We start from the raw sequence: 26604 nt of genomic DNA, 5'->3' as shown, positions 1-26604 counted from the left end.
TGGCAGCCAATCTTGATCACATGGTCTAATCACGTGTACGGAGTACATTCCACTGACCACATCCAACACGTGACTACGCACTTTTTCCCAATGGCCAAAGTCGGGATTTGCACCATCGATTGTCCGACTTCGCCGCCTGCAACTTGCTGAGCCTGTCCAAAAAATCATTTGAGCTTTTGCTCTCAAAGTCACAACATCGACAGATCACAGCTGCGCATTCCGCACAACTACCGGTGACTAGGTGACTAGGTGACTATTCTACACTCTCACAGGCACCTTTGACTAGTTGTGCCTGTCCTCGAGCGGACAATCATGGTAAGGCCTTTGACATATAGTGTCTGCATCGAGTCTTGCCCACGACATCTCTGACCGTTGACAGGCGCACCGAATCATCGCCCAGATTGTCCTCACAGGAGGCCGTGTCTTTGGTCGAGCTTTTGCTGAAGCTTACAAGCAAGCCCAAGCCTCGTCACAGTATGCCAAAGCCGCCGCCAATGGCGCCCCCGGCGCAACCAACACAGCAGCCGCTTCGGGCATGACCCTCGACGAAGCCTGCAAGATCCTCAACGTCAAGCCTCCTCAAGGAGGTATCGCCAACATGGAGAGTGTCATGGAACGATTCAAAAAATTGTATGACCTGAACGAGCCCAAAAAGGGCGGCGGCGGTTCTTTCTACCTTCAGAGCAAGATCCTGCGGGCTCGTGAACGCATCGAGATGGAAGTTCGCGAGGCTGAGAGGAAGGCCGCTTTGGAAAAAGAACTGAAAGAAGGTTGGAAACCCAAAATGTACAAGGACTGAGAATCCTTTACTGACCGTCGACAAGGACGGTGACCACGTTGGACGAACCTGGGCATTTTGCACTAGACCTTCTGATCTCCCATCCACGATCCCACCTTTCCATTTTGCAGGCCTTGGATTGAAGCATGGATGCATAGCGACCGGCGTTTAAGGGATTGTTAAATTCGAAGCTTGTACAATAGGTGGACCAAATTACACATTTATTATTGGCAGGCGGATAGGGTTGTCAAAGAGCCAGAGATTGTTGTTGCAGGCCATGTCATTGGAAGAGAATGCCATGACAAGGACAACTGGGTTGTTGTTACTCTTGATCTACCCTTTCGTCATGAGAGACGCCTTGACGCCCAGAGCGAATGGGTTAACCTTTGAATTATATCTCCACTCATTTGGAGAAACATATAGAGGGCAGCAGGAGGCAATGCCATCACCACTACGGTGGGAGTGATGCGCATGAACAAGATGAGATGAAGCAAGCTCCAAAGAAGAGTCACAGTCGTGGTGGTGGAATTGGCCCTGGAACCATTGATAGTTTGCTTTGGCAGATCTTGTCTATGGCCGGCGGCGGCTGCAACCACCAATGATGGATATGTTGGAGAAATGTGACAACAGCGTGTGTGTATACAGACCAAGTACGATTTCGTCTAAAGGACGAGGCCGCTCACGGCCACCAAGCAGTATCAAAGGGAGAGGGGGCTGGGGTGGAATAATCATTGGCTACAGCATTCTCTAATAATAAACTGGAATGGCAAACCTAATCGATACTAGGTACTAATATTGTTCTGGCTCCTTGTACGCAAAAAGCGGCGACCATGGTGCAATAATATAATGTCAGAGGATTTGATAACCTGGACAGAGTACCAAAAGGCAAAAGTAAGATATTAATGAACGAACGAATCACAGTACTTAGAGGACTCGATGCTTGGGGACTGAGAGAAACCCCCCTCGGCCTGGCCTGGGGGGCTGATGGGGCCGAGGGCCTGTTGCTTGCATGCATGTCCAAGCCGGAAGTTCAACATAATCGCGTCATGGATCTGAAGTGGCGCCATTTTCCATTCTGACCATCGTAACCCTCGTTGTCTTACCCATTGCCCTTCGTGTTGTGTTGGCTTGCCATGCCTGCTTCTTTTTTGCTTGCATTATAAGCGAGGCGGCTGCTGAACGGGTGTTGGCTGCCACAGGCTCGCTCGTACGACTCGAACTCTAGGCCAACTCGGCATTTCTGCAAGTACTTGAAAAAGAATCACAAAATAAACGCGCGTAACTTTTTGTATTTTCTTATCCGGTGCATCATCGGCCACTTTGGGGTTCTGCAGGCTGCAGAACGGTGTGTCGTTCATCAACAACTCTAAATGCACATGGTTCAATCTGTGAATTTGGCCTGACCAATTCCTCTCATCCGCCCTCTCTCGCTTGATTCATACCATGTAGTCTGTAACCTGCATAGAGATATACGAGCCGAGGACGACTCATCAATCATATCCAGTCACTCTTTTTGGCTCTTTGGCTCTTTGCCCAGCCAGATTGCTGCCGTAGATGCCGTGGTACATTGCATCCTCCGTTCCCGCTTGGTCGCTCCTGCCCTGGATCCCTGACTCTGGGGCTCCTTCTTATCTAGCTCCCGTAGATTTCTGGCCCATGCGCAGGCAGGCGCAGGTACGCCCCACCATCACCGTCCCAAGTCTCCAATCCAGTCACTCCATCACTTTCAATCTACCTTTCTCTCCCGACAAAAATTGTGCTTCGACTGCGCCGTCACAATCTGTCAGATCTGCCGCAAGAAACCTCGGGTCCATCCTCTTCACCGCTAGCATCCACGTCCAAGCCAAACTGCTTCCTCCTAGATCGCTTTGTAATAGATATATCTCCATCATCACCATCTATGACTCGACCACCTCCCCTCTTCTCTCCTTGATCTCTTCTGGCTTGCCACCCTTCCAGAGTTGAATCCATTCAACACCTAGAGCCATGCCCAGACCAACCCGTCCCCTCTCAGACTCTCTTCCGCCACTGATTTTCGGTACCGCCACCTTCAACTACCAGGTACTTCAAATCTCTGAATTTCCACCAAAATTGGACAGGAACTGACATTCTCGACCAGTATAATGTCGATCCGTACGCTCTGAGTACCACTGCCTTGGTGCAAAGCGCCCTGGTTAACGGTGTTCATGCCTTTGACACCTCTCCTTACTACGGCCCAGCCGAGGAAATCCTTGGCGCCGCATTAGACTCCGATTTCATACGAACTCACTTTCCTCGTCAGACATATCACATCCTGACTAAGGTTGGCCGAGTCGCCGCCGATGAATTCGACTATTCCCCAGAATGGATCCGAAAGAGTGTCCAGCGAAGTTGCAAACGCCTGCGAACAACTTATCTCGATGTTGTTTATTGCCATGATTGCGAGTTCGTTTCCCCCCAAGAAGTTTTGACTGCCGTCACGGAGCTGCGTCGCATCCGGGACCAAGACGGCACCTTGCAATATGTCGGCATTTCAGGCTATCCAGTCGATGTCCTGTGCCAGCTGGCTGAAATGATTCTGCGTGAGACTGGAGAGCCCATTGATATTGTGCAATCCTATGCCAATTACACCCTTCAAAATACACGCCTTATGTCTCATGGCCTCCAGCCCCTGCTCAACTCTGGCGTCGATGTTGTTACCAATGCTAGCCCTCTTGGAATGGGCATCCTCAGACGCAATGGCCCTTCGGTCGGTGCCATGGGCAATTGGCACCCTGCTCCCGACGATCTCCGACAAGCCTGCATCGATGCTGGTGCGTGGGCAAATGCCCGTGGCGAAAAGCTTGAAGTGGTCGCTGTACGATTTGCCCTCGAAAGCTGGCTTCGTGATGGCGCTAGTGTAGGCACATATGCGAGCCCTTACAACACTTCTGACCACACTTCTACTTTAACCACATACAAATCTCGCGAGAGAATTGGCGTTAGCGTCATCGGCGTCAGTAAGATCGAAGAGCTCGACGAGACCATTCGCATCTGGAGAAGTGTGCTTGACGGCCTGGCCGATGATTTGGACGCCGAACTAGGAACAATAACTCCCTCGGAGTCAGTTAGTGACCACGACTGGTCCTTGTTGAGACGGCAAACCATCCGTGTCCTAGCTCGAGGCATCCGCGATGTCATTGGCCCTCGATGGGTCGATCATGCTTGGGATTCTCCAGAGCCTGGCTTCGTGAACAAGAGAACCATCCAACATCTCGACAAGGCAAAAGTCGAATACTCTGTTGCCGTTGAGGCCATTCCGGATACCGCCATGTTGACACCGCCATCCGAGGCAGACGACAGCGACAGATTGGAGGAGGTGCCACCCCTTCGTTCCGTGTCAAGCGGCTAGCACTTGGACTGAGACCTTCTTTATTTCAAGGTGTATAAAACTGCTGAGCCAAGACAGACCTGTCAATCCTTGACTTTGGTCAAGCCCAGAAAGTGCTGGAGTAAAGATAAATAATATCCGAGGCAATCACTGGGCCTTTCGCCCATGAGACCCCGGCAGCAACTGGTGCTCTCATTCATCCTCTGACAACCCTCACAAACCAGCCGTGAGACTTTGAGATCAAAGGATGTATGCACGCAGGGCCTGACCAGCCGACATTGGCACGCAGTCCGAGGTTTGGTAGCCTTGTGATCATTGAGCCAGACCAGAGATGACTCAGGCTGTTACCGAGCAAGCTCTATTTTATGCCGAATCCTGGAAGGGCCATTTGGATGAATCATGAACTGGGCCCCATTTCAGCACACCGTAGTTCGGTTGAGCAGGTGCTCTTAGCTGCTGGAGATGCCCAGGTAAATCACCTGGTGGACATTTCCAACCATTGCTGTAGAGGAATCGCAAAAGACCGCCTTGCGCCATGGCTGCTGCAATGCGTTCGATTCTTTATTCCATCTCATTCCAATACGGCGCTTCTTTCAACAAACTTGTTGTCTACTAACTTTTTTTTCTGGCAACAATATGTGCTATCATGACCGCAGATCGCGCACCAGCCCATGATACCACACTCAAGCGACAATAGTCTGGGCTCTGACCAGTGCCTTCCTGCTCCTGTCAACATCAGGATGCTGGGCACCTAGGGCCTTCTCTTGTCGAGGAATCAAATCATTGAACAAGGTCAATACATCTCGGGAATCTGCATCCGCTTTTTCCATGGCGAGTCCAAGCATCATCGTCGCCCACAAGGTTATGGGATGATCGATGCCAAATGTCTCCGACCGATTCTTAACTACGGCGGAGAAAGTTCGCGCCGCCTCTGCGAACTTGTGCTGTGCCATGTACACGTTTGCAAGCGTGTTGAGATAGCTGATGGAGTCGCTGGGCATTGGAATTCCCTCGCCCTGCTGCCATTCCTCAAGCTGCCGGATTAGCTGCTGACAAAGGCCCATGGCTTCATCACTGCGGCCCAATTCGACCATGATTTCCGCCAGGGTCACCTTTGAACGCAAAGTGAGTGATGACGTGGAGCCATGCAGTTTTGTTGCGATTTCCAGCGCTTCCTTGAGGTGGCTAGCTGCTTCGTCCAATATACCAAGTTTCAAGCACGACCATCCGAGTCCATCCACTGCATACATCAGCATCGTATCGCGCTCTGATGTGATGGCCTGTGCGGAAATTTCTGGTAGAAGCGTATTCAAGATGTCTCGTGCGTGGGCGTATTTGCCAGCTCGTTTCTCTGAGTCGGCGAAAGCCTGTGAAGTAGCTAGGCCAAGGGCCACATCTGCTGGAGAAGTCCCTTTAGAGAGATTGAGATCCATAGCAAGATTATATGCTTCTTGAAATAGCCTTCTTGAACGAGTGCGTGATCCTGGGAGCCAGTCACAGACTTCTGCCAGGTCGAGTGTCCGCTCGACTACCTGGGCGTGCTTTTCGCCGGATTCAGCTTTGGCCTTTGTTAGTGCATCCTCGTACCCTTGGTGAAGGGCTTCCGTCCAGATCCGATCTAGTTCCTCTTTTGAGCTTTCGTCCTGGAACAGCTTTGCAATTTGCGATTTCAGACTGAAAATATACATGAAGCGTGCGGCATGTTTCGGGCGCGGTGGGATTGGCAGGACGGAGCGGTATAAGAATTGTGGCAGGAGTCGATCGATCCAGAAGAAAGCCACCGGACTGGCAAAGAACGCCATCACCAGCGATCGAAGGTCTGCAGATGCTTTTCCTGCCTGAGACACATGGTACACCCAGTACAGGACAGCATACTCCAAGACAGGGCTGTTTGCCTCGAGGCCAAGGTTGGGATCCGGGTTCATGGCCGCAACAGCGAAATTGGGATGAGTGAGGTATCGCAAGCATGCAATGGCCATAGAGAGATGGCCAGCTTCGCCCTGCACTTTGTGTAGACCTGAAAGTGGAACGCGGTCTCTTGATCTTAAGAAGATCAAGAGACTGTGATGTACTGGCACGAGGCGCTCGCCGTCGACCTTGACAAGGTGACTGCAGACTTGCACAGCTTTAGTTTCGAAATCCTGGACGAAAGAATTGGTGGAGACCGAACAGAAATTGGCGAGTTCGCTGATAGACAGAGGTCGGATGGCATTTGCGACCCAGCTAAGGATTGAATCGCGTAACTCCCTATCAGCCCACGACAGCGTAGGATACTGCTTGTTAAAGAGTTCGACGTACATCCCTCTCAAGTCAATAGAATGAAAGGTGCTCAGCTGATCTTCGATTCCAGAGGCAGTTGATTCATTAGACAAGCATTGGACAGCGATATGAATCGAGGTGAAATTCGCGAGCTTGATTAAATCTTTTACGATGTCGTTCTTGTAAGGGATGAGATTGGAATGACCGTCCACTAAGTCAGTTGTGAAGACTTCCAGGTCATCGCTGAGCTTGCCTAAAGTAAGCTCTAGCGTTGGACTTTCTTTGAAAGCATCATGGATGACAACGACGTCTTCGCTTGAGAGGAAGAGCTTGACGACACCGTTATGATTTTGTTGAAGCTCTCGAAGATTCTTCGCAAAGTTGAAGCCGTTCTCTTTGAGCAGCTGAGGTTTGAGTTCGTCAATCCCATCCAGAACCAACAGGCAGGCAGAGATGTTATTCACCGCTGAGGTGAACACGTCCCAAGCCGCCTCAGCCGGGGTTAAGTGGTGATTATTTCGCTTGGTCAAGGTATTGATCGAGTCAGACAACGTGTCTTTGTCCGCCTGGGGCGTCCGCGGATGACGAGCCAACTGGACCAGGATGGACTCCACAATATTCGATGCAGAACTCGTTTCTTCGCAGAGATATGAAGCTATCGGGGGCTGGTCCGGCGAAGTTTGTAAACGATCAGCCACCGTTCTCGAGAGAAAGCTTTTGCCCGACCCTGGTGGTCCATGGACCCAGAGTGTCTTCGACGAAGACTTGGTTGTTCGTGCTGCTGCCTCCCATGCTCGGTAAACCTCCTGCTGCAAGATCCATTCGCCAGGCTTGAAAGTGCGAGCTCTTTTGGCAGAAGTTGATCCTGGGTCTAAATTCTCGCCCTCGTCGTCTTGGATTGTTCTTTTAGCTGTACTGCCTTCTCCGACAGTGTCCGCCATAATTCCTTGAGATGTCTTGAGCAAAGGACTGCTGTACAAGAAAAACGCTCTAACCAACAAGTAGCGGGGTCGAGGTCGGAGTGGATTTGGGAGTGTTGTTTGAAGTGGCCTCAATATTGGTAACATCTGTAGCAACAAGTTATACTCTCGACACAAGGCCCATCACTCATCAGTCCAGAAGACACACACAGAATCCTCTCGAATTATGCAGCAAGTGACTGGGTTGAGAATCGAGGATCGAGGGCCCGCCTCGTCTGCAATGATCCAGCCGTGCAAGCCAAAAGGTTTCACCAGATCGCCAGCCTTAGACGAGCGTCCCAGGCTTTGTACGCCTCAGCCTAACGCAGACCACATCAGACTGTGAAAAGGGGTTTGTTGGCAGCCTGGAATGACTCGGCTTGTCCCAAGGAAGTAGGATCGCAAATCCATTCTTTATGTTGATTCCACCAACTTAGGTGAGTTCTGAGTTTCCCAACATTTGGTGAAAGGTCTTTTTTGAAACCGGTCAGAGCTTGAAAAACATTGCTGGAGTGTCTGGGGGGTGGGTTGGTGTGGGCGTGGACGTGGGCGCTACTTGGGCAGTGCCACAATAATAATAGGACATATCTGAGGCGAGGCAGATGGGAATAGATGCCTGCAGGGGGGCTAAAGCCTATGATTCCAAGGGGTTCATTGGACAGATCAACACTTGAGACGCCGCAAGTTGGCATCCCAGCATGTACAACTTGACATATCACGAGCTCTTGAGGTTCGAACAGCGGTAACAGCCCCCACGCCGTAGCGAGCCCCTCTTAATCTTGACTACGAATCATATCCCCGACTCCTTAGCTGGGACGAAGCCACAAAGGACTCCAGACCTTGTCGCATCGCATACATACAGGCATCAATCACAGCCTGAAGTCTGGTGCATGCAGTTTTCAATCTTGCCCTGCGTCTGGATTTCGGGAGAAGGGAGGTTACAAATTGACAACTTTGGTTGACTGAAAGATCTCGCAACTGTTGTCCACAATCATGAAGGTAGTATGGATTGATGGCTGTCACATTGGTTATAACGCTGGGAAAACGCAGGAAAGAATACTCATGCTACTTGAACAGAAAACAAACCATCCTCCTTCTTCTTCCCCACTCCAAAACAAATTTTTCATCTTCAGACAATTTCACCGTCCATTCATAACCCAATCATCAATCATATCAACTGAATCCATTCAGACCAGCTTCACAATCAAGTCTAATATCACGCCGCCACTTTCGGACGGAGAAACATTCCACGAAGACGAGACATGGACCGACTCTTTGTAGCAGTTGGACGAGATCTCGACATATTGTTTCCATTAAGATCTCCGTTCTGAAGCTTCGTGACTTCCACTTCCAATCCGTTCAAAGCGTCGGGTATTTCCAGCCATGCAATGAACTCGTCCCATGAACATACCGTGGCCTTGACACTATCGGACGAAGAGTCAAAGTATTCCTTTTTCTTCAACAGCTCGCCAAATACCTTGACTTGATACGTCGCGTCAAAGGTGTCGGCATACCTGTTGACAGTTCGGGGGAAATCGATCAGGTATCCCCGTGCGTGGTATAGGCCTCGTTTTCCATGGTCCTAGATGGTATCAAGATCAGTAATCCGTTTTGCATGTATAGAATTTCATATGGCTACTTACTCCTCCAACTTCGACCTCGATGATACCGTATTTCTTGCACACCGCGGAAATAGGTCCAAGGGTGCTGTACTGTCGTGGTTGATTGTCTTTGGGCAAAACGATCTTGAAGCCAGCCATTTTCTTTCCATCCAACACAGTAGAAGGTTGATTTTGAAGCAGGGCTTTTGGATGCTGGAAGAAATCGTTCGAGTTAGCCGGGAGGGAACCGGTTCAGTACCATCCCAATCTTACCTCGTCATGTTTGATCTTTTTGGACACAGGTAACCCCTGATTCACATTGTCCAAGACTCGTCGAACAAAGTTGTCATAATATCCAGGCACGATTTCGGCGGCGGGTTCTTTACCTTTACGAAAATAGTCAGCATATGCCAGTCGTCAGCCATCCTTTCACGAGACAGTGTGTCCATACTGTAATCAGGATCCCAGTATATCCTCGAAATCCTCGTGGTAATCCACTGTTGCAGAGCAACCGCCGTATTCTCAAGCGCTTTCTTCTTCACATCGGGGTCATCTCCTTTGAATTCGTCTCCAAAGTCCGAAATTCCCTTGACCACACCCAGACAAGCACTGTCCTTGAAGAAATGTTGGCACAGCTCGAGGAAAGCACTGGCTTCCATATCGACGGCGATGGAATTTCGTTTCATCTAATGATAATGATGGTCACTTTAGAATTCTCGACGAGCTTGTGAAAAATCTTCAGGGAGGTAGTTCTTAACTTGTTGACGAATATTCGTGAAGATCATCTGTGCATCTCCACGAACTGCAGATCCACTGATGAAATCTCCATAGTGGTAATTTTTCCGTACTCCATCGTCCGCAAACGCTTGCATATCCCCTGCCCGAACGCTAACGATGTTGTAATCGGGAATGAAGACAATATCGCCGGAGTCGGACTTCTTGAATTTACCTTCCTCCAAATTGACTGCGTTCTCTCCAAAGACGACATCACCTAATGAAATCCTATTCACATAAAAATACTTGTCAGTGGAAAAACTCCTCTCACAATTCACAATCTCGCTTACGTCTTCTGAGCATCCTTGAATCCCGCACACACTCCAGCATGGATCACAAACCTAGGACGGAGGATATGGAAGAGAAGGGCGGCGTGGACGGTGAAGGATTGGATACCCTGACGCGTGCTGCTTGTCAACACATAGCCGAGTTTCTCGCCTGAAGCGAGATCGAATTCTCCATAGTAGAATGTATGCGCGCTGTCGACTTGGGCGACTTCATGGCCTTGAAAGACTTGGTTTTCGATGCCCAAGGCTCTTGCGATTGTTGCTGCTTCGCCGGGTCTTCCACAAATGATACAGACGGGGCTGTCGCGAAGTCGACGTAGATTCTCGCCCTGGGTGGCGGTTGGTGGCATTGTATGTACTTAGGTACAAAACTTCAGGTGGAAATGATAATGTCCTTCATCTATCTGTACACAAAACCAAAAACCAAAACTTGATTGAAAATGCGAAGCAAGGCGAGAGCAGGTGGCAGGGCAATGGAGATATATCACTTCAAACAACAAAAGTACTCAAGTCAGTCGTCTGCCGATGTCATGATATGGATGTGTGTAGGTGTGCACCCATGCATGTATGTATGTTGATCTGTCACTAACGCTTATGACTGCCACATGGTTGGACAAATGGGAAAATAGGGGCCTTGGGGCAGTGCTTTGTGATGGTTGAAGTGAAGGGTTCTGAAATGCAATGTCCCATCAGGCTGAGTGAGGAGTGCAGTAAAAATCGCAGGGTTCTGGCGAAACACATGGTTGATCGAGTGATCACTCGTCTAAAAATATAGACCAGGGGGTTTACCAGTCATTCCGGTTCTGGATCGAAGGCCACATTTCGCCCTTTTCGGCTTGCACATGGTGGTGGCTAGGCTGAAGGGCGCCAGCTGCCCGCCCACTCACACCTGCACCAGAGACGAACGTGCATGCGAACCTACGTGCTAGGGTGGTACAATGCGTGTCATCTCTGATGAGGCTGTAATCTGGATGTTGCTAAAGGACTTCAGTAAGCGAGGGTTGTGGAAAGCTTGGGGAGTGTTCAGTGTGATGGTCAGTCTGGTATCAAGCCTCGCAAGTTTCCAAGACAAGAAAAGCTTGACCCCGAGACTCGTTCCACATGATGAACACCTGTCGGCGTTGAAACCATGGGATTTTGAGGATTAGGCTGAGAGAATCTCTGGCGCCATGGGCAATTTAATGCACACTGCTTGACTCCAAAAGTCCCATGGGGCGGCACTGTCGGACACATTGGGGCCAAAAAAAGAGATAAGATGCCTCAGGCATGGTAAAACGAGTGGTCGAGGTTGTCCAGGTGGGAGAGGGGAGAAAGGGTGAACCCCTAACGGATGTGCAGTTCACAGAAGCAAAACCATCAGCCACTCAGATCTCAACAACCCTGTATCACATCGGCCAGACTCGGCTAAACACCAACAGCCTGAGATGTGTTTCCGGTGGGCGGCGCCTTAGGACGCGAGAACCAGAAACACGCTGTCTCATGGGGGACCCTTCTCCAGAACAGAGCAGGGTCATTTTGGCGCACAAGTGATAGCATCAACAATCTCTAAGAACTGCTTCTCCTGCCTCATCCGTCCTTCACCTGAGGGTAGGGACTTCGGGCTGTCTATGAGGCTCCGTTTGATAGGTTCTTGAGAATAGGCTCTGCTGCACTGTTCTCGCTTGATTAGCAACAAGAGATGATCTTTGAACCACATTTGCCCGGAAATCTCCGGAAAGATCATGCTCCTGGCCCAATGAGGAATTTGAAGGTTTGGTCATGGTGCGTTTATCGTTCTATTCCACCACTTTCTCGTCTTTTCCGCTCCCCAAATTGTCTAATGATTCCGGGGCCCCGAACACGGGGTCCCCGCAGACTGGGCCCGAACGTCAATCTATCAACAGTCTAACCTAGATTGAGCCGAAATCTACCCTCGATTCGATGAATGGTGAGATGGTGGCTTTCAAACCTCCTTTAGCACTTGCATTCCTGGGGCCTGGCACAAGCCGTCAGCAATATAGCGGCGGAATCAAGTTCTATCACGGGCGGATTATCAACAATGTCCAGGCCTCAATGGATGAAATGGCTACAATGGCAAAAATGCTCACTCGGTAATCTGATGCCTAATGTTTTCCTCAGTTAAAGGCGATTCAGGGTGCTTGATTTTGTAAGCCGGTCACCACCTGGGGAATATGAGTCTAGTGGGGCTCGATGAGACGAGATTGAGAACTGACTTGAAGTATAGATGAGTATAGAGCTGCATGGTTACATAAATGGCTTGTGAAGTCACGTTCATCGTTCATCACTCCATACCTACTTGATCCTTTGGAGCTGTATCCTCAGAAAGTTCTGTTCGAATAGACCCTGGCATGGGACCAACGACAAAACCTCTCCAAACCACAATGAAGCCTTCCCACTCCTCTAAAGGCGACGATGTTATGGCATCTGCGTCTCTGGAGCATGAAGAGAATGCAGTTCATGAGGTGGATGGAGATACTCTGCCAAACAGTTACTACCAAGGGAAATACTTTGTTGGCACTTTCATCGCGACTGGCTTTGCCGCTCTCAGTGTGAGAACCCCTTTAGCCTTATTGTTCTGTGATCCAGTCATCGAACTATCGTACTGACTCGCATTCAACATCCAGGGCGTTGGTGGGTTCTCTTTCGCTGCTCCCATCCTCAGTGTGCTCAATGCAGATCTTGGGCCCGACCCAAATTATGTCTGGATCGGCTTGATGTATACCTTGATGATTGGTATTGGGTTTTCCATCGTTGGACGTCTAACCGACATATTTGGACGCCGATATTTCTATATCTTCGGATCCTTTCTCGCTCTAGTTGGCGACGTTGTCTGCGCGACAGCGAAGAATATTCCAACCATGATCGGAGGTACTGTGATTATTGCACTGGCTGCTGCAGTCCAGCTCTCCTTCCTCGCTGCTCTGGGTGAAATCACACCGATCAAGCACCGGTTTATGGCGAACGCGTTCATGTATGTGTGGATTGCTGTTCCCGCCGGCTTTGGTCCGACCATCTCTTATGCATTTGTGCTACATACCTCGGCGGGATGGCGATGGTGTTACTACTTCCTGATCATCGTCAACACATGTGCCGTTGTTCTCTATTACTTCTTCTACTACCCGCCAACATTCCACATGAAACATGCGAACACCACAAAATGGGAGCTCATCAAGAAGTTCGACTATATTGGCCTCTTTCTCTACACGGTCGGCATCACTCTTTTCCTGCTCGGAATTTCTTGGGGTGGCTCGGTATATCCTTGGAAATCCGCTGCCGTGATTTCTACAACCGTGATCGGAGTCCTGGCGACCGTGGCATTTGGCTTCTGGGAATTTCGGAGGAGTCTAGAAGAACCTCTCATGCCTCCACGAGTTTTGACTGACTTTGGTGAGTGATAAAACTGCACCTCTGTTCTCTCCAGGGGTGGGATGACCAAGCCTGCGTACCTAGGCTAACGTCTGATTGATATGCTAGGATGGATTTGCGTGACAATGGTATCAGGGTTTGTGACTGCGGCCTTCTATGGCTTATCTGTCATCTTCCCCCAGATGGTCTTCGGGGTATATACCTCAGACCCCAGATACGGCTCGATCTTGTGCCTTGTATTTTCGGTGCCGTACATTTCTGGCGCCATCGCAGCCGCGTTTGCGCGTTACATTACGCACGTGAAGTGGCAGTTGATCGTTTGTCTCGTCATTTCCACTGCCCTGATTGGTGCCAATGCGAGTGCAACGGTCGACAACAGAACGACCATCATTTGCCTGACAACCATTGGAGGCTTCTTGTTGGGATACGCTGAGGGTGTGTCTCTGACGCTGTGCAGCGTCTTCGTCAAAGACCAAACTGACATTGGGTCTGCCGTTGGTGCCGCAGGAACTCTCCGGTTCATGATTGCTACAATAGGCTCTACCGTCTACATCTCCGTCTTGCAAAACCGCACGGCTACCACAATTCCAGAAATAGTTCCAGCAGCACTGATCGAGGCTGGACTGCCTCTATCTTCCATTCCGACCTTTATTGTGGCCGTAAGCACAGGGTCTTTCGATGACATTCCAGGAGCCACCCCTGAGATCATTGGCGTCGGCATCAGGGCATTCCGTGAAGCCTTGGTTGCGGCGTTCAACACCGTCTGGCTCACTACAATAGCCTTCGGCCTCTTGTCTCTCATATTTGCCGCCGTAAGCCCTTCTTCTGATTCTCTCATGACAAATGCGGTTGTTGCTCTGCTGCACCAAAAGGAAGCCTCTGATTCTTCCGAAGGCGAGGTCTCTGTCGAGGATGGCTCCGAAGTCAAGGCCGTTTGAGGATACAGTGTAGGTCCACTGAACGAAGACTCAAGAGACTTCAGCTTGCTCAGAGATTTTCACATCACTAAGATAGTTCCCGTACCCCACACCCTATAAGTTCGTGGATAGTTTCTTTAATCAATGACACTTATGCTTGTGTGTGTTGCTATCCATGATGCTTTATTCTAGTATGTGATACTCATGGTATATGTAACTCTGCTTATCGTTCAAGACGAGCTCCAGTATGGTCTCTCCAATCCTTGCAGCACTGAAGTACACAACATACATAGTTTTTGAGTAATACAGACGAGAAACGACAAGTTTTTGGTCTATCGTTATGGATCGACGCCGTCGATTTCAATTCACGAATCACTGCGGCAGAGTCGAATGCTCCCAGATCTTCTCAACTCTAGTATAACTGGTTTTCCAATTAGTACCAGCAGGTGACACAGGCCCCTCCTTGCAAAACTTCCAGTGATAACGAGATCCCATACTGTAGCACATATGAGGCTTAGTCAAATCAGGGGTGCCGTAGAACAAGATGTTTGCAGTTCCCGTCGCGGTCGAGCCTGAAATGTTGAAATTGGTGTTGACGATTACATGCATAGCCTTCTTGAATGGCTTCACCAAGTTATCGAACATGGCAACTACATTTTCAGCCCCTATGACTTTCTCAGCTCGAAGTTGTACGCCACCGGCTTCTGAAGTGAAGGAGTCAGCACTAGTCTCGTTTTACCCACGGATGTCGAGCTCAACATTCGATCGACTTTCATTACAGAAAGGACGACATGATGAAGAAGAGAAATTTGCTCTGGCTACCACTGATCGAGGGTCTAGACAACTCTCAAATCAAAGTCGACAGGGATAATGTGCTGCTGATGTTGTGACTGGGGTAAATGAATGATGAATGCATGGAGAGCTAGAGAAGGCCCACGCACCAGATTGGTCAGCTTCGCTGGGGACATAGTCGAATTCAAACTCAACGTCTTTAGCGAGGAGTTGAGACATTTCCTTCCATTGCCAGGAGTCGGCCAACCAGTGGTAGGATTGAATATGCTGGTACAAGGCAAATTGCTCTTGCAAATGGGCCAAACTTAGGTCTTGTGCTGCCATCTTATTGGTCAATTCTGTAGGATGCAATCTGACTTGCTTGAGCAACTTCAAGACGATGAGAGGTTTCTTTCAGAACCTCTTATCTGCCCTCAGGCATAAAGTTGATTTTATTGATATTCTGGGGATGTCTGTTTACGGCAACTATTGAGGGCCAATGAGAGTGTTCGAGGTGGCCGAGGGGCTTCGATGTCGGCTATTGATAGCCGACAAGGCTCTGCCGATGATTCGACTGGCGGATATCCTGCTTCCTCGATTTCCGCCTCATTCCGCCAGACCAACGATTAATTTGTCACATGTTTGCCTGTACGGAGGCACAAGTCGAGTGGCGGCACGACAAATCGGCCCTTTGACGGTCGTTTACAGGGTGATGAGGTCTGGAATCTGACGCCAGTTACCTCAGATTCTACTAGTTTTCGGATCGAATGCGAACCCTCAAGTGGGTCTTTCTTATGCATAGGTGGAAGAATACACAAAGTGCCAGGTCTGGCAGTTTCAACATTAGGTATCTACCTTTTGGTGTCAGTCTTTCATGTGGAGGAGGAATCCTCCCATAGCCCTTCACCTATATACTGAAAACTTGGGACAATGCAAGTAACCAAGAAGCAGCGGATGAACTATATGGATTCTATGACTGCGTACTTCTTGACCAGTTGGTCTCCACGTGAAAGCATTAGCAAGTCCTCTCAATCCGCCTGTAGGAATTGGGCCTCAAAAACAGCTTCGGGCCGTATGCGCTTGAACAAAGCAACCCGTGTTCAAAACTTGGTTGACACTACAGTATCTTCCGCAATCCTCATGACAACGCGTGCCTAGTGATTGGGCGACCCACTCCATCTCGACCCATTCTCTGGGGACCCTCGGGCCATCCGCTCCACACTCTCCAGCAATCTGTTCTCTCATCCGGGGTGATGCGACAATCTGGAGTACCTTTATACTGGGTTCTCCAGGCCATACCCCGCACCCCCAGCCGTTCTTCCTAAGCCCCAAGAGCTCTTGGGAGGGCCGAGGGGCTTGCGTGGACCATTCGTACTGGCAGTGGTGGCTACTTTCGCTCCTCAAGGACACCTTCTGCCCATAATTCTTTTTGTCAACACTGAAGCTTCACATCTCCTGTTACCTTGCATCGTGTTGTAGAAGAATCATAGCCTGTGATGTCTGCCCGACGCGCAGGGCCTCAGGCAAGAGCCACAACCGCTTGTTGTGCGTGTCGCGCCCGCCGAACCAAGGTCAGTCTCTCAATGTGTAATCCTCCCATCGAGGCTCCAGCTGACAGGTAAAATGGAATAGTGCACCAGAGATTCAGGCGACACGGCTTGTAAATATTGCCGAAATAAGGACCAGGAGTGCGTTTTCAACGCGCCAGCTGAATCTAAGAGGTATGCGCTATTGCTGGCTTGTCTGGGTAGGTAGGATAAAAAGAAACCTGACAACACGCCCAGGCCTATATCGAAGGGTTATCTGTCTTCGCTGCTGAAAAACATCGATTCACTGGAGCTACGACTACGAGAGTTGGGTCAAGAGCCCCCTCAACTTGACCGTGGCGCCATGCCCAATACTCAAAGACAACAAGCTGAAGAAACGACGCAATCAGACAAGCAGTCCTCCCCCAGCAATTTGCATAGTCAGACGGTGGGAGTCGATGTTCGTCATTCCAGCCCAACTAGCACTGGGCCGCGAACGGATTCGAGCGTTGAGCACAGTCGTGCTCGTGGCTCGTCTGCCTCTGTCATAACCCAGCCACGGCAGGGCCAACCGCCGCAAGGTACTTTCCAGCATCAGGCAATCCGTCAACGAAGCGCATCCGAGCCTCAGCTAGATCGCAGTAAGAAAAGTACGGTGTGGACGCTCATATATGGACCTGATCGCCTCCTATACGACAAAGAAAGAGGACGAGTCCACTACTTCAGTCCATCAACCTGTTTCAAGAACTATGTCAGAGATAATATGACCACAGAGGTCCGAAATGTAGACCAATGGACGAACCGCATCCTGAACGACATCTCCACGGAGGTGGATGCCTATCTCATGGAACTATTCTGGACTCGATACAACAACATACTGGGTATTGTCGATCAACAAGCATTTTGTCGTGACCAGGCCAGTGGAGCTTCTACGTACTACACTGGTTTTCTTCATCTGGTGTGTTTAGCGATGGCGTATCAATTTGCGGACAAGCATCGCCCAGAAATACGGCAAGTCACTCTGAAAAATGGCTCCAGCCTTTTCCACCGTGAAGTCAAGTACAATCTGGAGCGGGAACTGGAAAGTCTGCACGGACTGACCACCATCCAGGCTATGCTGATCCTGAGTGACGTCGAATGTGCTCGTGGAAGGGATGATTTGGCGGCCATGCACATCTGTACCTCTTGTCACCTTGCCTTCGACTTTGGCCTCGCTCTGGACTGTGTCGAGCTGGCACTGACAGAGGAAGAAGTCCACTTTCGAAGGAAAATGCTGCGGTCTTGTATGATCTATGACCGGGCTTGGGCCTTGTATTTGGGACGGCCAGCTGTTATGAAACTCTGTGATGTTTCCAGTTCTTGTTTGACCATTCGTGTGGCCGAGGACAACGATTCCACGGCGTCTCCCCGGAGCGGCCAGTCAAATGAGCACCTCTCCTCTGACCAAGATATCCATGGACGAATCTTGGACGCCTTACTTGACCTTGCCGAATTGTGTTTGAAGATACAAGACATAGCACAGCCTAGGCTGGTTCCAGGGAAGATCGCCGATGAAGATCGTTTGCTCGAGGTCACAGTAGCAGACAAGAAGTTGAGATCATGGCACTCGACGTTGCCCGCAGACCTCAAATGGACAGAACAGAACGCGAAAAAGGCGCCGCCCCTGTTCTTCATGATGCAGTAAGTGTCTTCACCCACAATATCGCTTAGACCTTTGTGTGAAACTCACTGATTGCTCAATAGTCAACAATTTCATGTTGCCCGTATCCTCCTGTACGGGCCCTATGCACACTACGAGCATGTGCTAGGGATTGAGGTGGCGAAATCGAACGTTTTCGGGACAGGAAACAAAAGCCAGAGCAACATCAGTCCATGGCAACAACTGGCTCGGTGTGTGACGATGGAGGCTGCCATGAAAATGGCCCAGGGATTCTCAGCGTACCGTCAGATCTGCGGAAGCAGTCAAGCAAATGTTTTGTCCATTCAACAAGGCGCCACAACGTGCCTTACACTCATGTGTATAACCAAGGCTAGCAGAACACCCGAGACTCGCAACGTCGGTCTTCGACATCTCTATCTGTTAATGGAGCAGCTGCAAGAGATGTCTGACGTGTACAGCTCGGCCAAAGTCATATGCGGCGTCGTCAAACACGAGATGGAAAAACTCCGAATCAATTTTACGGAATTACTCACGCCTCCCCAGACTCCTGATGCGTTTACCTCTCCACCATCAGGTACGCACGTGCGGCGAGGGACCAGCCAAAGCAATGAAGACTTAAGCCCACCGCCTACGAAACGAACCCGGCGAAGCGAAGATAGCCCAAGGCCTGACCCAGTTCTGACGAATTCCCCTCTTCAAGATTCGGACTTTAACTTAGAAGGACTTTTCCAGGGTCTGAATGACCCGATCCAGTCCTTTTCTCACACAAACCTCACGGTGGTTACGCTGCCTGCATCACCCATTCAAGATGGAGATGCCGGCCTGACTCAAGGAACAACCTTCATGGACCCCAACTTAGATTCTATGCAGCTTCTGCCTGATCCTATGTTTTATTTACATCCTTCGAATCCGTCCTTGCCCATGGAGTTCTCTACAATGTCGAACTCTTTCGATGATCCGAGCCAGGATCAGATCAATGAGCTTTTACCGCCATGGCTGCTTGATGGTACTCTTTTCGACATGGTCGACGATAGCTCAGGGATATTGCCGGAGATATCTAGGTACTGATAATCTTGATGTAAACATCATGCCTTGATTGGGGCGTTTGCACTAGTTTCAGAAGCGTTCTGTTGTTATGAATACGATGTTCTACCAAAGTCCTCTGCAATGATTCCAACCATATGGATGTACAATAACCAGTCCGAAATGGATGCCACCTTGGAAATTCTGTTCCATGTCAAATCTCGGATCGCCATCATTTCATTCGTTAAAGGTAGAAGAATCAATAGACTCGACGCTGGCCCGAAATTGAGTCGAGTTTGTGGTCCACGCATGTGCGGAAAATGAAACGCGATGGTCGATGATGATTTTTGCCTAGGCCAGCTCCTTAGCCGCCTCGGCCGCCTCGGGCACCTGAACTCTCTGGCCCACTTCATATTTGCTGAATCGTATACGTTGCATAATGCGATCAAGTCACCAGATTGTTAGGCCATAGCTATATCACACCCCGACCCTTCAGCGACGAGGACAGCTGCTGGAAAGATCTCTAGATCAAGACCAACCAATTGCAAATCTCCAATCCCGTTGGGTTGATTGCCGCTCGTGTATAGAATCCATTAGCTCATGATAAAGTAGAATGCGCCGCAACTCATACATGTGTTGCCTCTGTGAGTTGGCGTGGCAGCGACTTGTGACATAGATCGAAAGCAATACAATCCTCAGGACGGCCATCAAGCGCTGCGAAGGAATCTTTCGTGATGGGTCAATCCAAAATCACCTCAGCCGCTAACCCATGCTTGATGACGTCCAATACCTGACTGATTATGTCTTCTTTCCTGAAGCTATCAGCCGATGGTGATTTGAAGCTGCTAGATGTAGGTCTGCCCGTGTCGTGTTTCCTAACGAAGAGGATGATAGCATCAATGATTCTCTTTACGAATTGGGCCCCCTCGTACCTGCCCTGCAGATGATGGAGTATCCGCATCAGATACCCAAGCCGTTGGACTACTTCGCTCTTGTCGTCGAATGGCTGCGGCTCCCCAAGCTGGACCAAATGTAGTGCTAGGGGTAGGACGATCCAGGGCAATCTTTGAAGAGGTCAAAAATGCGTCAAGAACGAGTCCTAGGTTCCAGGATTGAATTTATCGAGAGCTACTTACAGGATGATAGGTATGTCTTTAGGCTGAGCATGCTGGAGCAAAGAGGCTGTGATGGAGGCTGTTGTGGTCGAGACTTGATTAATCTTAAGAAAGGCATGGTCTCTCACGAGCCATGCCTCCGGGCTTTTACACCTCGACGTGCCCAAAAAGGGTTCATATAAGATTGATAGCCCAAACCTAAGTCGATGTATGGTTAGTATATACATGCAATCAAACTAGACAAGTAACACAGAGGTTCGTACTGATGCATCAAGCCGAGTAAATGAAAGATGACCAGATCCGTCCGAGGTGCTGCCGTGTCTCTAACGTTAGCATACAGTTGTGCGAAGTTAACGTTCCAGACTGTCAGCTCATCTTCCAGCGTTCGAACTTCTTTTAGAAGCTGTGCGGATGGATTGACAGCTGGGAGCTCCCATGCTTCGGTATAGGCCCGGTACTGTAGTTGGACGCACTCCGCGATGGTACTGGTCAAGCCGCAGAGCAGATGGAATGCTCGAGCAAAGTAGACTTTAGCTTCCTCGGACACAAAGCGCGGGTGGGACATTTCCTCGCCAAAGTCCTGGATTTCCGGTAGCCGACTATTGATCTGGTCTCTGAGGAGGGTTGGTCGACGAAGACCCGTAGAGATCATCCGGTTGCGGATAATGCAACACCACCAGATGATCCTGCCTCTGGGCTTTGACCTTGAGCCAGGGAGTCCTCCCGCAACTGCGTGTCGCGTCGCTTCGTTGGACCAGAAGCCGTTGACTTCCCTGGTCCCGTCATATGGGCTCCAGTAGCTCAAAAGTAATGCTGCTTGGATAAGAGCCTCTTGGCCCAGTTTCTCCTGCTTAAGAAGATGGTACTGAGCTTGAGCAAAGGTAAACAATGTCTTTTGCAGTTGTGTCACTGTCATATACTCCTCGTACTGTAACTCGTCCCTCTCGAGATAAGACGAGCCTGCGAAGAGCACACAGTAGAGCAAGAGCTGCATGGAGCGTGACTGGGTGGCCTTGGTTTCACGAGGTGAATCATACCAGTTGAGGAATTTTCTCTCGTCCACGGCCGGGCAAATCGGATGAAATTGTCGAAAGTAGAGCTCGATCAATCTCGTTTGAAGTCGTATCCCCAGTGGTGGAGGCTTGGTCTGGAAATGCATCACCATCGTCAGGACATCGCACAGTAGGCATACGGAAAACATAATACCGTACCGTGAATAGACAATCGTCACCCTGCTTCTGTTCTTCCTCCGTCTGAATCTTCTCTATGCACCCTAAAATTCGTTCTAGCCCGACTATGTGACAGAGCCTCAGCGCTTCTGCCTCACTGACATATTGTGTATAGTACTTACTCGAGTGTGCAAAAAGGTCGTCGAATAGTTCTGGCCATGGCTCCTCGAATGTTGCCCCTGTTTGTTCATCTGGGAATCTGAATTTGTCTTGATCTCCCATAAGGGTATCCTCCAGAGGCAAGTCCTCAGGAATAGAGTGTAACACCTCTTGATGTGTAGCAGGGCTCTCTTTGATCGCGACTAGATCTTTGGGGCAGATTGTCTGGGGATCCATTGTGCCGGGCTGAAGAACTAGGAAGTTGTCCTTAGCTCTAGCTTATTGTATGGAGGAGAATGGACTGTTATCAGATTTCCAAACATTGTTGGAACTTTAGTTTGCTGTGATAAAATACCGTAATACTTACTTCGTGGCTAATCTTAATTTGCCTAAAGCCTATCTATGCTCGCCCTCAGACCTGAGTATATCCCCATGTGATCCTGATCCCAGCACCCCACGTAGTGGAATCATATCTTTAAACTCTCATATGGTCCCTATATCTTCGCTCGTAGGCTCCTGTAAACCACGATTCGGCGGGGTTCAGTTCCGGGTCTTAGTTTCGATGATTATCACCATAGGTGCCTACTCGTACTGTGCTTTAATGATACAAACAGTGCGTATCTGGCTACAATATCTCCCTAGACATCTGATAGTTCACAAGAGAGTACTCCTTCCAGTCAGATACTGGTTCAGGTCTGAAGAGACAAGTGATCAACGATCTCGACTAGATTTGCTGCGAATTGTTGGTAGGGGGCCATCTTCTGGAAAGACGCCACAAGCTTTTTGGTATGCGGTGATCCTGGACCTGTTTGTGAAAATCCAAGATCGCCGCAATCATTCGCTAGCAACACTGGCAAAGCGAGGGTAGTCAGGTGGGGAACGAAGACATCTAGGCAATTGTTCCCATATCCTGTGCAATATGCATGCAAGACTTCGGCTAGTATCTGCGCACTGTCGATGCAAATTTTCCGAGACAACGATTGGAATGGCGAGTCTGTTCGACGTATCCCACTTTCCCCCGGATCTTCGGGTGAGGTCAGCGGGCTTATCCGGATGAAGGGACAGTACAGGCGGAGAATGGTATGATGGAAGAAGAGACTATTGTGGTCAGGTGTTCTGTTAGTCGTAACAAGAAGAATGAAGTTTGGGCGGAATGAGAGAAGAAAACAAGACTGCTTACTGTAAAAAGAGACATGATAGTGACAGTTTAGGATTATGCTCTAGGTTCCATTTTAGTCGAGCCGGAAGTTCCTTTTGCCAGAACTGGAGTTCTTCATGTAAAGTGGCTGTTGCCAGCAAATGAGAGGGATCTCCTCCGTAAGTCTGATTAGGAGCTACTAGGTTGGCGTGCCTAGGTACTTTGGTTGCCAGCTCCATCAGTTTCCAGAGGGCGTCACATGATTGCTTGTCGACCTGTCCAGATTGATGCACTCTGGGAGGAGAGGTGGAATCCTGTGATTCTGAGGACTTGTAACTCGGCTTGGTGAACAGCAAATCAGATCGGTCGATGACGATAGGGTGCCCCGAGATCGTAGCCCACATCCTGTCATAGAACACACATGCCTGAAGAAGTGACTGACGGTTTTCGATTTCCCGTTGAGGTATACTCGACTTCGAATGATCTAGTGTCAACCCTATCTCGAATGCAAACCGACAAGCAAGACCTGTGCTCTAGTTAGCGCGAGAACGATCAACTGTACGGGAATGAGACTGCTGCTGAACGCAGTATCGTTTGGGTGGGACAAACCAGCATACATCCAACTCATCCTATCGTTGCCCCCAGCACACTCCAGATGGCTGAGAAGAAGGAGAGACTGAATGGTTGACAGGCGGTGGGGTTTCTTCAGTTCAGGTTCGACCATATAGCGAGCATTTCCATGGAAGATGCTATCTCTGTTTCCTCTAACCAGGGCTTGGATATCCGGTCGGGACTTGTCCGCAAATGTGAAGCCCATAGCCAGGCAACACAGGTGTAAAAAGATTGAATAGTGCAATTGGTCGCCATCCTCGATCTCGTGTTGTTGAAACGCATCCTGGTCAACAATGTTTAGGTGGTCATTGTAGGAGGACCAGAAGCAGGTCATCAGATAATCATACGTCTCCTGGTCCAGCTCGCTGATGATATGACTGAGTCGTCTTTGCATATGCCACGAGCCTGGAGGAGTACCTGGAGACTGCATAGAACCATCGCCATAATGTTGGAGTCTCTCCACAGGGCCAAGGTATGACAGCTGCCCTGTGGTGCTACTATATTGTAGTCGAGACGTTGTGAAGAGAAGCGAATGGAGGGAGGGTGCACTGGCGCGGACTTGGCCTCGATCCGAGGAGCTTACATCAAGCATGGAATACTCATCAGCTGATAGTACATTAGTACCCGGTGTTAAGCTCGATGCCTGCCCGCTTGAGTGGGATGGCACGGGAACTCCAGGGACTTCAGTTCCATCCGGTCCAGTTGCCACATGCAGGTCCGAACCAAAAGGGAGAATACTAGGCTGAAGAGACTCTTGTGACAGTGTTTGCCTCTGGGGGTGAGGAAGGGAAGGGTCCAATTGGCGTGGAGATTCTCTTTCCACTTCTTTCAGCCGTGATTCAAGGAGTTCAATGTGCTCGAGTAATGATTGTGTGAAATGTCGAGATCGAGGCCTGCCCGTGTTCAGTTAGTATCAGTGTCCGCGGAAGTCAGAACGGGTCCATCTGGTTTACTTTCTACGCTCATCATCACCGAGAAAGACACACGGCAAGCCGCTGTCCTTGCAGTGATCGCAAGCGGTCTCGTCGGGCTGGGTGACACACTTTGGGTGTTAGCTCATCGTGTCGCTAAAACAAAGCCTGTCGACTTTACCTTTTTCCTCTTCTGTCGGCAGCCTGTGCAAGCAGCCGATGCGCGACTACGCCGAGGCGCGGAGTTTGATGTTTGACCCTTTGTAGGACCCATGAGAGCCCCTGAGTGACAAAGCTCAGAAGCTGCGGACCGATGAGAGCCCATATACTGCCTGTAGGTGAGCGAGTGTAGGCCCATAAGTGAGGAGGTCTGCGAGAGACGTCGGATAACATTAAGTTGATCGACAATTGGGACCCTGGGTCGGAAAATGTTACCCGGGTAGGATGACAATCCATAATATCACGTGATAAAATGGTATCTATGCCTGTGATAGGGATTTCTAGATTTACGGATCGTCCAAGGTACCAACTTGGACCAATCCAGAGGGTTCAATCAGGTTGGATATTGAGTGAGTATCTGGTTTGCAGCTGGCGAGCCTAACCCCGGCCATTCCAGCCTGGCGGGACTTCCTAAGGTGCATATGTAGTTCTGACGACGTTCCGCCATTTAGCAGCTAAAACAGCTAAAGCTATCGTCCGCAAAATGAGCAGGCAGACAGGATGCCTCAACTGCTACGTTCCATGGACTTGTTTCGCATGGACAGCTAGTTAAATGTGAAAAGCCATGAATTTTCCCACCATCTGTTATGCCTACTCGACCAGAGCCACGTATGCTGATATTCTAGCGGGCATTCGGGAGCAGAAGCACTCCTTTGGAAAATTATGACTATTGGGACACCACGATCGAAAGCCGTTACTAGAGAGCCTGGTGGAGATGAAACATGCTCAACTTATGCCCTCGAGAAACAAATGCCTCCGAAGAATAATGAAGGTCCAGATGACGATGACATCCTTTGTCATATCATGAGGTAGGTTACAAAGCTCTTGTCAAAGGCATATTGAATTAACCTTGGTAGATTGATGCAAACCACCGCCGGCTTCGGTGCAGCTTTGGGTACACTCGGCTTTACTGTCAACCTCGCTGCGCACCATTCGCCACAAGTGTCCAAGTACTTCTGGCTCCTGGCAGGCATGACAACGCGAGGGAAAGGGAAGACTGCCAAATCAACCTTTTCGCTGTCAGCCATGGGAGGCCTTATTTCTGATCTACGGAGAAGTCTGCGACTGGTCGGCTTGATACCTTTGTATCTAAGGCTGAAGTCTGTTTTGTCCGGCGAGGCATCTTGCAACGACGATCCTGTTCTTCGTCGAATTTTGATTGTCCAATGCGGCGCATTCGTTGTATATCAAGCAATTGAAAACATCTACCATCTTCACATCAAGGGCATAGCTTCCCCATCCATTGTCAACCAGAATGGGGGGCTCGCCGCATGGATAGCCTGGAGTTGCCGTGCTTGGGCCGTTGCGGTGGCTTGCGATCTCTTCCGATTATGGCATGAAGCACAGTGTTCTAGGGTGGGAAATGTTGGCAAAAGAGCTCCTGAGGAGCAGGCCGTTCGAAGCAAATGGTGGAGGGAGTTGATCACCTCGGCGCTTTGGTTACCCGTTGCCACTAATGGCAGCTTTTACCCTGACGGTCTCCCATGTATGAATCCGGGTAGAGTCGCATTAGCTGGTCTTCTAGCTTCTCTCAACACGCTTCAGAGTCAGTGGGAAGCTGTTGCCTGAGCAGGCTGTCAGGAAATGTACTCACAGAAGTAGATGGTCGCAACAAAATGCAGCAGGCAACCAGGAGTTCGGCATGTCTGGCGGTCTGGGAAGAGATCATCTGGCTTTTGTTGGGGCTTGTATACATCAACACCAGTTACCGGCAATTCGCTATAGAAATGACCTGGCCACCACTGTCAGGGTCGCTCGATAAGAACACCGTCATTCTTTCTCCTCGACTATTTTACTTAGCATACATTGCACTACACGGCGGAGGCCAACGCAAGGAAAGAAATGCGCCCGAGAGACATACCCATGTCCAAGGGCCTTAAATTCCGCCTCTCCTGTGGCTAGGAATTTACACTACCGAGCCCATTCTCGGCTGCTAGTCATCTCAATCAGCTAATGGTATTTCAGGGCTACCCAAAGGAAGCCACTGGGCCTTTCAAGCCTCGGCTGCCAG

At 49.8% G+C, this 26604-nt stretch overlaps 5 protein-coding genes across 7 annotated transcripts; 3 read left to right on the top strand and 2 right to left on the bottom strand.

Annotated features, from left to right (window-relative positions):
- Positions 1–157: 157 nt before the first annotated feature.
- PV10_07058 lies at positions 158–1568 on the top strand. Of its 2 annotated transcripts, XM_016371917.1 has the most exons (3): positions 158–315; positions 380–770; positions 825–1568. In XM_016371917.1, exons 1-3 carry the CDS (start codon positions 313–315, stop codon positions 830–832), a joined length of 402 nt encoding a protein of 133 aa, XP_016221249.1. In that variant the 5' UTR covers positions 158–312; the 3' UTR covers positions 833–1568. The 2 variants fall into 2 exon arrangements, with proteins under 2 accessions (XP_016221249.1, XP_016221248.1); XM_016371916.1 differs by having other exon boundaries at positions 380–1568.
- A 1149-nt stretch (positions 1569–2717) lies between these two features.
- On the top strand, positions 2718–4407 carry PV10_07057 (uncharacterized protein). The gene is made up of 2 exons (XM_016371915.1): positions 2718–2839; positions 2898–4407. Exons 1-2 carry the CDS (start codon positions 2765–2767, stop codon positions 4146–4148), a joined length of 1326 nt encoding a protein of 441 aa, XP_016221247.1. The 5' UTR covers positions 2718–2764; the 3' UTR covers positions 4149–4407.
- Positions 4408–8561: 4154 nt separating this feature from the next.
- On the bottom strand, positions 8562–10357 carry PV10_07056 (uncharacterized protein; the record flags this gene model as incomplete). Its single annotated transcript, XM_016371914.1, has 6 exons — positions 8562–8927; positions 8989–9159; positions 9220–9332; positions 9398–9632; positions 9705–9948; positions 10011–10357. 6 exons carry the CDS (start codon positions 10355–10357, stop codon positions 8562–8564), a joined length of 1476 nt encoding a protein of 491 aa, XP_016221246.1.
- Positions 10358–22107: 11750 nt separating this feature from the next.
- PV10_07055 lies at positions 22108–24648 on the bottom strand (the record flags this gene model as incomplete). 2 transcript variants are annotated; one of them, XM_016371912.1, is made up of 5 exons in its annotated part: positions 22108–22811; positions 22894–23377; positions 23461–24356; positions 24417–24505; positions 24556–24648. In XM_016371912.1, 5 exons carry the CDS (start codon positions 24646–24648, stop codon positions 22403–22405), a joined length of 1971 nt encoding a protein of 656 aa, XP_016221244.1. In that variant the 3' UTR covers positions 22108–22402. The 2 variants fall into 2 exon arrangements, with proteins under 2 accessions (XP_016221244.1, XP_016221245.1); XM_016371913.1 differs by lacking the exon at positions 22108–22811 and having other exon boundaries at positions 22856–23377.
- Positions 24649–25256: 608 nt separating this feature from the next.
- Positions 25257–26162, top strand: PV10_07054 (uncharacterized protein; the record flags this gene model as incomplete). The annotated part of the gene is made up of 2 exons (XM_016371911.1): positions 25257–25402; positions 25451–26162. 2 exons carry the CDS (start codon positions 25257–25259, stop codon positions 26160–26162), a joined length of 858 nt encoding a protein of 285 aa, XP_016221243.1.
- Positions 26163–26604: the final 442 nt, after the last annotated feature.

The sequence above is a fragment of the Exophiala mesophila genome (genome assembly GCF_000836275.1).
Source record: "Exophiala mesophila strain CBS 40295 unplaced genomic scaffold supercont1.5, whole genome shotgun sequence".
Lineage (NCBI taxonomy): Eukaryota > Fungi > Ascomycota > Eurotiomycetes > Chaetothyriales > Herpotrichiellaceae > Exophiala > Exophiala mesophila.
The sequence above is the reverse complement of the archived record's forward strand: the minus strand, read 5'-3'. Positions and strand labels throughout refer to the sequence as shown.

What these genes read in the sequence shown, in the direction of transcription:
- PV10_07057 (XM_016371915.1), top strand. Translation starts at nt 2,765, where the DNA reads ATGCCCAGACCAACCCGTCCCCTCTCAGACTCTCTTCCGCCACTGATT. An exon ending in CCGCCACCTTCAACTACCAG is followed by an intron (nt 2,840 to 2,897) that starts GTACTTCAAATC and finishes ATTCTCGACCAG; the next exon opens with TATAATGTCGATCCGTACGC.